The 14070-nt window shown below is 39.9% G+C and overlaps 1 protein-coding gene across 9 annotated transcripts in view; it reads left to right on the forward strand.

Moving 5' to 3' along the window:
• map4k3b (mitogen-activated protein kinase kinase kinase kinase 3b) overlaps nucleotides 1–14070 on the forward strand; it is a 119709-nt gene that overhangs the window by 49850 nt on the left and 55789 nt on the right. For all 9 annotated transcript variants that reach the window (XM_042333777.1, XM_007894389.2, XM_007894390.2 and 6 more), the window contains exons 7-12: nucleotides 3736–3778; nucleotides 4813–4885; nucleotides 5727–5858; nucleotides 6649–6711; nucleotides 6798–6879; nucleotides 6963–7073. In XM_042333777.1, the coding sequence (XP_042189711.1) occupies nucleotides 3736–3778; nucleotides 4813–4885; nucleotides 5727–5858; nucleotides 6649–6711; nucleotides 6798–6879; nucleotides 6963–7073 (504 nt within the window). The remainder of the gene's footprint in view (nucleotides 1–3735; nucleotides 3779–4812; nucleotides 4886–5726; nucleotides 5859–6648; nucleotides 6712–6797; nucleotides 6880–6962; nucleotides 7074–14070) is intronic.

Consider the following 14070-nt stretch of genomic DNA (forward strand, 5'->3'; position numbering starts at 1 on the left):
GCTAGAAGGATGTCTCACAACTGGAAAGTCAATTTAATCTTGTGTTACAGATTGCTTAGCTCTTCAGTGTGACAGGATACTTAGCTCATCAGTGTCTACTACCAAAGATATCTAGCAATATTTCCAAACATACAGAGATGCCACTGGGGGAAAAAGGCTTCAAATGTAGGCAGTAATTGAGCTGAATGTTTAATTTAGCTATTGTCTATTTCATGTACATTTAGCAAAAATATTTTTGTGTGAAGTGAATACACTATCTCTTATAAACGTAGAAACAGGAGTAGGCTGTTCAGCCACTCGAGCCTGTTCTGCCATTCATATAAAATCATGGCTGATCTACACCTCAACTCCAATTACCTGCCCTTGCCCCATATCCCTTGATACCCTGACCTAACAAATACCTATCCATCTCAGTCTTGAAAATGTGAATGGATCCAGCATCCACAACAACAACTTGCACTTATATAGCGCCCTCCACGTTAGGTGGCTTGTCAGAGCACTTAGCAATGGCGGAGCCCGAGGCCGAGCCAGGAGCAGGGGGAAGGTGACCGTAGACCCGGACAAAGAGTAAGGTCTTCAGGCATGACCTGAAGATGGGGAAGAAGGGGGTGAGGTGAACAGGTTCAGGGTGGGAATTCCAAAGTTTCTGGGCATAGTGGCTGAAGGCACGGCCGCCGATGGTGGAGTGGAGGATTCGGGGGACGCGGAGGAGGCCGGACCTAGTAGAGCGGAGGTTAGAGAGATTGGGGGGAGCCAAGGAATAGAGAGATTCAAACACTAGAGTGAGGATCTTGAAGTCTGTCCGCTCTGTGACAGGAAGCCAGTGGAGTTTGACAAGGACTGGAGTAATCGGGGTGCGGAGTTTGGTGCGGGTGAGAATGCGGGCAGCGGAGTTTTGAATGAGCTGAATTTTGTGAATAGTGGACAGGAGACCGGCGAGGAGGGCATTAGAGTAGTTCAGCCGAGAGGTGATGAAGGCATGGACAAGGGTTTCGACAGCTTTTGGGGTGAGGTATTGTCGGAAATGGGCAACATGGCGGAGGTGGAAGAAAGCGGTGCTGGTCAGGGATTGGATGCAGGGAGGAAAGATACCTGGGGATTGAACCTGATGCCTAAGTTGCGCATAGGTTCGGAGAGTTTTAAGGACAGGTCGGGTAGGTTGAGAAGGTCGGAACCGTGGGATGGAAAATGTTGATGGGAGCCGAAGAGTATGGCTTCTATCTTGTTGACGTTTAACTGCAGAAAATTTGCGCTCATCCAGCTCCTGATGTCCGACAGACAAGCTGACAGAACATCAGGGGCCTGGGGGTCGCAGCTGGAGGTGGAAAAATAGAATTGAGTGTCATCCGCATACATGTGGAAGTTAACCCCGTGTCTGCGGATGACATCACTGAGAGGGAGCATATAGATAATAATAAGAGAAGGGGGCCAAGGATGGATCCTTTCAGTACTCCGCACATGACCAGGTGGAAGAGAGAAGTAAAGCCATTTGCAGAAATGTAGTGCTGGCGGTTTGAAAGGTAGGACTCGAACCAAGTGAGTGCGATCCCACTGAGGTGGGTGATGAAGGAGAGGTGGTAGAGGAGGATGGTGTGATCGACTGTGTCTAACGCAGCGGAGAGATCCAGAAGGACGAGGAGGCAGAGGAAGCCCCGGTCACAGATAGAGAGGACATTGTTTGTAACCTTCACGAGTGCAGTCTCTGTACTGTGGGCAGGACGGAAACCGGACTGGAGAGGTTCGAGTAGGGTATGGAGGGAGAGGTGTGCACGAAGTTGGTTGGTAACAACGTGTTCCAGAGCTTTGGCAAGAAGGGCAGGTTTAAGGTAGGGCGAGAGTGGCCGAGGTAGGAGGGATCGAGGGTAGATTTTTTAAGGAATGGGGAGATGACCGCGGTTTTATTTCTCACCAACATAAACTGTATAACTTTGTCAGTGTTTCAGCTTTCTAAAGTAAAACACTGCAGTTTTCCTTCGAGAACTATTTCTTCTAAACAATACTTGCAGTAGAAAATATTTCCATGTTAAACATACTATAGCATTATACATAGCAGGAACCAAACCTCTTTGTAAGGCTTCAGTTTCTGACAGATATAACAAAGACTAGTAGAATTATTTTTTTATTATTATTTTATAGTATTATTGTTTGACTGCCTTGGTTATGTCATATAGCCCGTTTGACAACCATGTCGGAACTCATGAATGGAAAAACCCTACACGAGTTGTACACACACCTTCCTAACCCCATTCTGTCCCTTTCAATCAGAGCAATGCAGCATTAACGTAATGTTCATTGGACTGTTTTTTGATCATATTTTTCATCCACCTTATGTTTTTGTTGAGATTTTCTCTGGGAAAAGAATTGAACCATATCCAAAAGGTCATGCTTGTATTACACAATTCAAGGGAAGGTCACGCAAACAGTGTCATGATGCTGGTTCAAATGCATCTTGAAGAGGCGTTGAAGTAATGTTTCTCCTTGGTAGTTAGCTGAACTTGGCCTTAATGGTACATGAAGGATGTTTCCATTCTAAAACTGAAAATGGTACAAGATTGGTATCTTAACGCTAATACCTAAAATATTTCTTTCTTGAATTTGAATTAATTTTCCCCAACCATCTATTTCAGTTACTGGGGACGAATGGTGTACAACTGTATCCATTTCAATTATTTTGAGGGATCAAATTTGCCTTAATAAGGAAGGCATGTGTAGATGATTTAAACGAAGAGCAGTATATAGATGGACCATTCTTGAAGTTGATTCAATGCATCTCTGATCTTTAAAGTGCAAATATGGTTCTAATGTGGTTGCATTGTGAACCCCATTCACCAAGCATGCACACAGCAGCCCACCTGCTTCTCATAGCTTTCAAACTTTCACTCAGACTGACTTCTGGGTCATTGGGGTGACAGTGGTGAGCCGATGACCCTGAAGTTGGCCACTTTAGTTTCTGGCATTTTTATTTTTAAAAGGGCTGACTTCTGGGTCATCAGGTTGCCGGCCTTCATTTCTTCTTTTCAAATGCGTAAGAAATAGGAAGTGATGGGGGCAGTGACCTGATGCTCCAAAAGTTGACTTTTTTTACTGTGGAAATCAACTGGGTACATTTACAATATGCCAGGAATGGGCCAGTTATAAATAGTTCACTTCATGACTGACTGTGGGACATTGCTTTGCACAAGTTGGCTACCATGTTCACAGTCACCAAACTTTACACTATATCCAGTGAAGTGCTTTGATAAGTCTTACTGACACGAAGGTGCTAAATCATATCCAAGGATTCTTTTGCTTGCATTTTTGACAATGTCCTTCTCTTGGAGGTAAAAAAAAATTAATTTTGTCTGGAATTCGTTGTTTACTGTTTATTAAGTTTGTCAGTAGCCTTATCTTAACTTGACAATGTATTGGTGTTACATATAGCAAATGCTTTCATATTTTTTGCATTCATACTGAAACATTCTGCTTTACAAAACCAAAGTTGTTTCAAATAACTTTGATGGAGCTAACTAATAATGACCCAGAATATTTTGGGAATACTTTAAAGTCTTGTGTAATAACTGACTTCCAGAAATAACTATTGAAATTAATATTCTTAGCATTACAAATGTGACCATTTTGACATCCGCAGCTCACAAAGCTGCTAACTTCACTGTAGGTTGAATTAAATGTGTTATATTAGTAAGAAAGTTGTTAAATTATAATCAAGCTGAACTCTTGTTTTTTTTATATTTAAAGGGAGCAAATATTCTTCTAACAGATAATGGCCATGTAAAACTAGGTAAGGAGAACTATCCTTTTCCTCCCATTGCTATTCTGCTGTTTTTATGGTATGTTAACCCGATACCAGTAAACTGATGCTTTACTTGAGTCACTTAAATTGATTTGTAAAATGTTAATGTAAATTGTAGACATTTGCCATGGAAAGTTGAAGACTCAAGAGACGTATCTCAGTGTGTTACTTTTCTCAAATCTTTTCTGATTTTGAATGGAACAGCATCACTGTCGCTTCAGTTGAGTGTTTGCCTCCTCCTGTGGCTACTATTTCTAGAAAGCTATTCTCATCTTGGATCTCTTGTCAATGTCAGCTAGGGGCAGGGAAAAATTTCTGTTGACACTGGCATCTATGATTCCTACATTTGATGGCAGCCCACTAAATTTGCTTTTTGTAAACAAGATTTTAAAGAACGCAAGATATATCAGAACAACGCTGATCCAGTGTTGTCTATGTTAGCATGCATTGTTGGATGTTTTAGTGTTAAAGTACACTTCCCCAAAGCTTAATCTGTTAAAATACTTTGCTTTGTCTTAAGAGTTGTCTAGGCTTTATCAGGATTAATTCTTAAAAATATGTACTGACAATTTTGTTGTACAAATGAAGTGTTGATTGGCAGCATTCAGTTGAGCTTTTCCCCAGAATTCCTGGGCATGGCTGCTGCTTTAACTTGTGAATGGTTGATCTCGTTTTGGACTAATGTAAACAAACCTGTATCAAAGCAAATGTTGTCCATTAACGCTTAAATGTCGTGCTTGCCCAGGCTCCTACGTCCTTAATGACTGGGTGAGGTGACACACATTGTGCAGTGCTTATCTTACACTGACACAGCACTGACATCAGATCAGTGCAGAGCTGGGCTTTTCCTGTTTTAAGATCTAGATCTGGACCAATGAGCCCGTATTGAAGAGTTTTAGAAATCTGTATGAGCTAACAACAGTGCTGTGTATAAAAAATATGTATAACTCTATTGGTATCATTTAATAATAATAATCCTTGCATTTGATACAGTGCCTAATAAAATCCTATTTACATTTCAGCTGACTTTGGAGTTTCTGCACAGATTACTGCTACCATCGCAAAAAGAAAATCGTTTATTGGTACTCCATATTGGTAATATCAACTTTTAAAAATTATCTTGTCTATTTATAGAAGCAATTATGTTTTTGATGCTTCATAATTTAGATGGATAAGCCACATGGATATTAGTGCAGTTCTGTTATAACTGCTTCACTGTAGTACAAATCTTCTGAAAAATTGGCTGCACGGTGCCTCTTGTTCATTTTACATGTATGAGCTGGCTGGCTTTTCTCTTCTAAGTAGCTGCCTTCTGGGTCATTAAGTTGCCTTCAATGTTACTTTCTGCTTTGCTTTGTGTGCATAAAGCTGGAAGTAATGATATAAGGGATCAAATGACCTGGAAGTCGACCATTTCTAGCTTTCCATGCTTTTTTTAAAAAAGACAAACTTCCAGTTCACTGGTTCACTGTCCATGCACTTCCTGCTTTGCATATGCGTAGAAAACAGCAATGATATCTATTGTAACCAGATGAACCCAAAGTCAGCCATCCGCGCGTACATATTTTGAATGTCTCCAGAAATTTAGAGTTTCTGCTCAACCCTGAATCTGTTCAGGACTATTCAGTCTATGGCAGGCTATTCAGGAAATTTTTCAAGAAAGAAAAATGCAATATGTTTTGACTGGCTCAATCAGTTACTCAGTTTTACCAGAAGAAAAACTTGCCACAACACAGTTCTGATTCAACATGTACTTTCACATAGCCATTACTCCATGTCACAGAAAAGGTCTCTGGGTTATACTTGGGGATAGATCAGTACAAAGTCCTTCCCATCAGTCTTTCTTCAGCTTCTGTGCTGTTTATGTAATGCTTATCTATCAATGCAGCCCAGCTACTTGCATAAGTTTACTTTAAATTAACTCTTTGTTCTCAAGGATGGCCCCAGAGGTTGCAGCTGTGGAGAGGAAAGGTGGATATAATCAACTGTGTGACATTTGGGCAGTTGGTATAACTGGCATAGAGTTAGCCGAACTTCAGCCTCCAATGTTTGACTTGCATCCAATGAGGTAAACACTGTCGTAAAAAAAAAACTCTGTTGAAAAAAAATTACATTTGTATAGCACCTTTCACATCGGTAGGACATCCCAAGCACTGTAAGTATGTAAGTTAAATACACCTTGTGTATTAAGTATGTTAAATACACCTTGTATGTTAAATATACCTTGCTCATGTCTCAGAGCTCACAATACATATATTGGAAGTTGTGCAGCATTGTTAATTAATCCAGAGCTGTGAGAAGCTAGTCTGTTTACTCTGGGTGCAGAGTTTTGCTCTTTAAGATGTGACTAGATTGAGGTCACGATTCCCGAAAGTTCTACATTTAACACTACCTTAAAAATATTTGCCACCTGTCCTAGTAGTATATATTGTATTAAAAGTGATGGATGCAACACTTTAGCAATTATTAGCATCTAGCCAATCCCTATTTCAGAAAAAGGTACTGACCATAAAGAAGGGGCCAATATGAATATAAAACAGTGAAAATATCAAGAGACATTATTTGCCGAATCAATTTTTAAAGAAAGTATTCATTGTTCATCTATTCCCGAGCAGTCCCACAAATTCTTCAGAGACAACATTTCCAAGTTGCTTGAAAGAGTAGCTGTTTAGAGATAATCCTGCGTAATGTATGGTTCAGTTTTCTGTCATGGTGTCATTGAGGTAGAAATGGAAAATGGTCAGTCAGTTTCTGAAACCAGGCCCTGACGGGTTGAACAGCCAGATTTACGTATAAGTATATGAACATTTGTGACATTACTGTTCAGTCATGCTCTAAAACTGACTGATTTTATTTAGGGCTTTGTTTTTGATGACAAAAAGCAATTTTCAGCCACCAAAGCTGAAGGACAAGATAAAATGGTAAGAAATATTCATGCATTATTCGAGTTTTTAAAGTTGTTTCAAATGCAAATTGCGATTTCAATATCAAATGTTCTCTTTTTAAGGTCAACTAATTTTCATCACTTTGTAAAACTGGCACTTACGAAAAATCCCAAAAAGAGACCTACTGCTGAGAAGTTATTACAGGCAAGTGTAATACATTTGTATAGTGGTGTTAATGTGTATTAATATTCAAGCAATTACTTTCATGTTTTCTTCTTTTATTTTAGCATCAATTTGTGGCACAGCCATTGAATCGTGCACTTGCCATTGAATTACTTGATAAAGTGAACAACCCAGATCATTCCAGTTTTCATGATTTTGACGATGATGATCCCGAGGTAAAATTTATTTTTTTGATCATGTAATATTTAAGGTTTTACACTGACCATTTGAAATGACCTAAACAATTTGCTTTTCAGTTTTGAATCTAGTTTTTTAAATAAAGTTAAATAATTGTCACAATAGAAAGGAGAATTATAATGGAAGTTTTAAACCGAAGATAATTCTTTTTGTCTAATTCCTGTTTGTGATATTCTCAGTGGACACAGGTCGATTCAGGTATTCATCCAAAAATAATTTGAAGTTAGTGTAAAATATGCCTATATTGAAGAATAGAACTTAGTCTGAAGTAACATTACCTCTGAAATTCGCTCTGTCTATAAAGACATACATCAAAAAATTTAATAGTCTTAAATTTATATACAATGTACTCCACAGATTGTTGGAGGTTGAAATAATATTCAGATGAGACTTTAAACTAAGGCCCCATGTGCCTGTTCAGGTGGATGTTAAAAATCCCATGGCACTTGTCAAAGAGAAGGGAGCTTCTCTCAGTGGCCTGGCCAACAATTCCCCAAATAAAATAAAATTGTCATTCACTCCATGGCTGTCTGTGCGACGAAGCTGCATGCAAACTGGCTGCAGTGGTTTGCCCACAGCGCTTTGGGACATCTTGATGATATGGTAAGGCGCTATAATGAAATGGTTGTTACTTTATGATTATTATTAATATTCAACTTTTACAGTAAAATATGAATACATTTTTCTTAAAAGGCACTACATAGTAAAAATTATTTTGTGTAAAAATAAGTTGTTCTTAGCTTCCAAAATGGCCAATGGAAGCTGGATAAGTAAGGAAGGATAAGTAAGTGAAAGCTTTAATAATAGGAACCTTGGCGGGGGAAGATATTAGACTTGGTCGAAAGATATACCACTTTTTTTTTGAAAAAGTCTTGCAAGTTCCCATTCCACACGAGAATAACTGAATTGGGAGTTTGTCAGTGTTGCAAGGAACAAATTCGATGGTCTGAGCTTTTCTTTGTTTTGTTCCTTGTCTGTCTCAGTCTGGATTGTTTCTGTTATGTGAGCCGAACCATGCTACATACATTTCATACTTGTCAGAAAATTAGCATTCAGCTGAACGACTGTAGGTGGTTAATGACATGCACAAATGAGGAAGTTCTGGGAAGGGTCACTATTCTTCCTACTGCCACTTCAACGTCCTAGTTTCCATTCGGTCTCGCCTTTGCTCGTGCACTTAGGTAATGTTGCCCCGTGGTGGTAGTTTCATGTATGCTACATGAACATTCTATGCTGAAAACAACCGGGCACTGAACAGCAAGACAAAGGCGCTCGGCTTGCCTATTTTGTTGCTGAATTTTAGTAAATTCATTAACTGGTTATGCTGTGGCTGTAATGGAATTTTTTTTCTGTCAAATTGAATATTCTGCATACATGCAGCTGCAACTGTTTTTAAAAATAGAGTATCACAGTTATTAATCTGCAGAAGAACAATATCAGTCATACAAAGATTGGACACAGGAAGTATAAAATGTCTAAACTATATGAAAATTAATAACCAACATAAATGACAATCCTCTGAGTTAGCTCTGAAGAAACAAACTGACCTACTCAGGAAGTGAGTGAGAATGGCTCAAATGAAAAAAATAATTACTAAGAAATCAAAAAACACCAGAGCTGCTTCATGATTGAAGAAGTTGCAGACAATTACAAAATAACAAAAGGAAATTGCTGTTTTATTGAACATTTTTGCCAAAGGTATGACCTACTTTCTATGATTGATGGTGAGAGATACAACAACAACAAAATTACATTTGTGTAGCGCCTTTCATGTCAGGAGGATGTCCCAAGGTGTGGGACAGTGTACAGCATTTCAGGCCCAAGCTGGGGTCAGGGGGGGAGAAGGGAGGCGAGGGGAAGGGGGGCTGACCGATGGCATGGTCGAAGAGGAGGGTTTTGAGGCAGGACTTGAAGGAGGCTAAGGAGGGGGTGAGGCGGAGTGATTGGGGGATGGAGTTCCAGAGGTTGGGGTCAGAATGGCTGAAGGATCTCCCGCCAATGGTGGGGCGGGTGTGTCGGGGGACGTGGAGCAGGCCAGAGCCTGCTGAGCGGAGGGAGGGGGCCGGTTGGTAGGGGGTTAGGAGGTCGCAGAGGTAGGGTGGGGCGAGACCACGGAGGGCTTTGTAGGTGAAGACCAGGATCTTGAACTGGATCCTCTGAAGGATAGGGAGCCAATAGAGTCAGGTGAGAATGGGGGAGATGGGGTCACGGAGTTTGGTGCGGGAGAGGACACGGGCTGCAGAGTTCTGGATTATCTGCAGTCTGTGGAGGGAGGAGTTGGGAAGGCCGACAAGCAGGGCGTTTGCATAGTCGAGCCTGGAGGTGATGAATGCATGAACAAGTGTTTCAGCGGCCTGAGGGGTGAGGTAGTGGCAGAGTCGGGCGATGTTACGGAGGTGAGGGAAGGCAGAGCGGGTCATGGCTTGGATGTGGGGAAGAAAAGACAGTTGAGGGTTGAACAAGACACCCAGGTTCCTGACTGGGTTGGTGAGTTGTAGTGTGCAACCATGGAGGTTGATGCTGCCAGAGCCTGAGGTGCTGAGGCGCTGGTGTGAGCCAATCAGGAGCGCCTCAGTCTTGTTCACATTCAACTGTAGGAAATTTGCCCTCATCCAGGACTTGATGTCTGACAGACAGTCTGTCAGGACAGCAGTGGTCCTGGAGTTGAGTGGAGTTACACAACACAGATTTTCTTTCTGGTACCAGGTTTCGAAATGCAATCAAAGTAGTACAGTGTCAACAAACTACATTGAATGAGTTACACAATAAAATACAAAATTGAGACTTATAAATTTACTCACTGACTAAAAAAAAACATTAAATGAATATTGCTGGTAACTTTATGAATTGTAGCTGAAACCTACAATTGAAACCTGCAGTTAAGAGGGAGTCGGCCTTGCCAGCAAAATCCATTTCTAAATTCAAATGGTTAGCAAGAGTTGCAAAATGTAAATAACATTATTTGTTTTATTTCTATTTTTTGTTTGATCAATGAGTTCTTTAATGACGTATAATTGGACATGTTGGCATTGAAGGAATTGCTGAAGAAACCAACCATGTGAAAGAGTTGTATTAACATGCGTAGTGAGACTGCCGTATATCCCAGGGATACAGAAATCAGGATCATCTGTATGCTCTAATCCCTCACATTTTTTGATGTCTTTCTTTCAAGCCATTTCCATTTATTTATGTTAAAAGGAATCCTAATCTGAACTATTGTGTGAAATGTAAAGTCACTTTACACCATCTTAAAGCTATTGGTGCCCTTTAGTGAGAACAGAGATGAACAAGCAAGGATGATTCTAGATAACCAGAAATCTACGCTGAGGAAGTTGCCTTTTTTTCTTCTCAGAAACAGTAAGACAGACATCCAGGTGACCCAATGGGAAGTTCTCAAGCTAATTAATTAAGGTGAACTTCATCAAGATGAATTTTTCATCTTAGTAAGGGTTCAAATATCAGGCCATATAGTTACCAGGGCTATAATCCTCATAGAATTGTACAGAGGCTTCAAGAGACTAAGAGAAAATTGACAAAATAAACCCACCAACTCCTATTTCTGTCGCATTTTATTTTCCCAGGATACAAAGCATCCTTGTAATGCTAACTAAAAACTGTTATAGCCAATATAATAAATCCAGCTGTCCAGGGATTGAATCTGTTTTATGTGCTTTCAATAAATAATGATTCAGAATTGTTGCCAACCAGAATATGCTACTATACTTTATTTACAAAGGGCTAGCAAATTATACATGTGGTAACAATTACAGTTGGTAGTGCTCTGTTACTTAAGGAAGCGTGGGTGAGAAAACCCGATTTAGCCTCACCCTATCGTGAGGCCCATTCCTTCTGTAGATCATGCAATACTTATATAGTGGACTACACCTAACCACTCTGCTTTCCTCGGGAAATTTTCTGCCCAGATGATTCCCAAGGAGCAAAATGCTAGAATTATCATCTGGCCTCACGTAACCATTATTTAAATGTGACCATCTTCCTTCCAAGATCTTTCCCCAGTCCTAGCAACACAGAAACCATTGTATTCCTTGGAACATTTCTTTGCCTCATTCTTGCATTCCCCCACTATTGTAACAAAGCAGATATGTAACCAGTTCTATTTTGAAAGAGTTATTTGACATAATTGCTTTTGTTCCAAATGTTCACCACTCCTGGAGGAAGGGTAAATTATTCAAATCAGTTTTGCTTAGAGATTTGTCATTTTAAACTTATGCACACTTCTTCTGCTCTTACTACACTTAATCAGCTTATGTCCACTTTAAGCCTCATTGTTTTAAAAGATCTGGATGTAACCCTTCCATATTCTTAAACAATGAAAACAATATTAGATCTGTCTTCTCTTAACTAAGAATTTGCAAATCATCCTTTTGCTTTTATCCAAATCCTCTCCCAACACTTCAATTTCCTTTTGAAGGTAGGGCACCTAAACGTATTTTAATATTCCAAATATTAATCAGTAGTGATTTGTCCAAATTATAATAGATTCTTTGACCAAATGTCCTTGCGATCCAGCCTAATGTTTGATTTCACCTTCCTATTGACTATACAATTTACACTGAAGATAAATCACATCCAAGTCCTTCTCTATCACTGCTAATGGATATACCTTTGTGAGCCGACATTTACAGTTGCTTATTCAATATAGATTTCCTTATATTGAAATGCATTTCCCATTGCTAAGCCTGTTTGTGTGATTGCGCCAGATCTTGTTAAATGCTCTATTATTGGATCTATCCACATAGTTTGGTATCAGCAACACATTTAGTAGCTTTACACAAAGTCCTCGCTTCCATTAATTTTATAAATAAAGTAGATCCCAGTTATAAAACACTTTGTTATAACGCAGGTTTGCTTGTTACCCAGTTGCAGTGTGAATCATGATATCTACATGATATATCCTTTTTGAAGAATTAATTATCCAATTAATTCAAAACTCTGCTGCCTGGATATTCTCCCGCACAAAACTCCGTACCCCCATCACACCAGTCCTTGCCAAGCTCCACTGGCTTCCAATCACTGAACGGATTGACTTCAAGATCCTCTCACTCATTTTCAAATCACTTCATTCCCTCGCATCTCCCTACCCACCACTCACTGCCTCGGCTCGCCTGGCTCCGGCCTCTTATTTGTCCCTTGCCCCCTCTGCTTCATCATCGGTGGCCGTGCCTTTAGTACCATATCTTTGGAACTCTCTCCCTCAATCCCTCCGCCTTGCCCCCTCTCTTCCCATGTTCAAATCCCACATAAAGACCGTTCTTTTTGATTGTGCTTACGGTCACCTCACCCCTCCTCTCCCCTTGGCTCATTATCAGACTCTGCCACTGTGAAGCGCTACCCTGTGTGAAGAGCGCTATATAAATACAAGTTTTTGTTGTTATCTACTTGCTCAGGGCCAACTCCTTTGCCGCTTCAAAACACCAGCCGAGATGGGGAAGCCAAAATGATTGCCTTTTGGGTCAGCAGGCTGCCATCAGCATCCTTTCTTCAACATTCTACCTGCACAGCATGCAGGAAGTAACATCAATGACCAGTTTGGCTTTCTCCAAAATTAGTGAATGCTTCTGCATGCATACGCAGTGAATATAGAAGTACTAACTATCAATTGCATCCTATTATAGCGCTGGTAGGATTTTATGGATCCCAACTACTGCGTTGTCATGGGGCTCCAATGTAATACCAGAACTGAATCTTAACAGACCCTCTCTGAGCTTCACTCGTGCCTACCCGACGAAGAATCCTATTTTCTTTCAACATAACTGCTTGCTTCCTATCACTAATGCTTTTTATGATCCACCCACCTACAATATAACATTATTTTTAATACTCTTCATTATAGTGCTGATGCAGTTATAATTCATTTGAGGTTTGCACTCCCATTTAGTGCGCATGAGCTGCAGGAAGTTACATAGGCAGCGACCTAATCACCATTTTTAGTGTGGGAACCAGCCACCGTGCAAGTGCACGTGCCGAAGGAAACTGCAATCACAATCGTGTTATAAAGCAGTTAGGAATTTATGGACCCCAATGACTACTATAACTAGACTCCACTGTAATTTGCAAATAATTCTATAATCTTAAACCTTCTTTAAGTCTTGTCTGTAAAGATTCAATCAAATTCCATCTGCAAATCTTTCTCATTCACTAGATGAATGATTTACTCAGATTGCAGTAGGTGGATGAGGCATGATGACCTACTGCTCCTCAATCATGTTTACAATATTATGGATGAGAATTGGTAAAATGCCGATAATGTTCTCGAGCATTTTCTCGACTGGAGATATTAAGGCTAGTCTATAATTTCCAGATCATGCCTCACTGCTTTTTACACATGTTAAACTACATAATTTGTCAGTTTGCAAATGTTCTCAAACATACTTTCACACAGCATTATTGTCTTAATGTAGCCATTCCAGATAAGCTAATATGCTGAAATCGTCCAAACTTGCATTTAAATTTAAGTCCTAAAATACTCTACCTCGATTTTCTGCCCTAATTTAATATAGCAGTTTGCATTTCACTGGAATAAGGAAACCTGTTGATTAAGTCCTGTGCTTATTGTTTTTTCATGATGTAAATGAGTATATATGTACATTCATACAAGCTATGGACAAAGAACCCAACATTTTTTCTATTCCTTGCTTTTCATTCTGATCTTTTGCAATGTTACGCTTCCTATTCTTACATATGTTTAATCCTTGTATCACCTTTGTCGCTTTGCTGTCTGGTTTCAAATGAGCTGAGCTGCATTTTGGAAGGAGACCTTGCGGATCCAATGGATGTGGAAGAAGACCATGTAATGACTGCTATGCAGAGCCAAACCATTATGCTTATTTTATACTGGATTTTTTTTATTGTGCAAAAAAAACCTAAAATCTTTTGGGAGTACACTGAAATAGAAATACTGAGACAACCTTAAGGAGGTGGTTTAGAAAGTTCAGAGCAGGCAGTGCAAATCAA

This window comes from Callorhinchus milii, unplaced genomic scaffold, assembly GCF_018977255.1.
Source record: "Callorhinchus milii isolate IMCB2004 unplaced genomic scaffold, IMCB_Cmil_1.0 Scaffold3, whole genome shotgun sequence".
NCBI lineage: Eukaryota > Metazoa > Chordata > Chondrichthyes > Chimaeriformes > Callorhinchidae > Callorhinchus > Callorhinchus milii.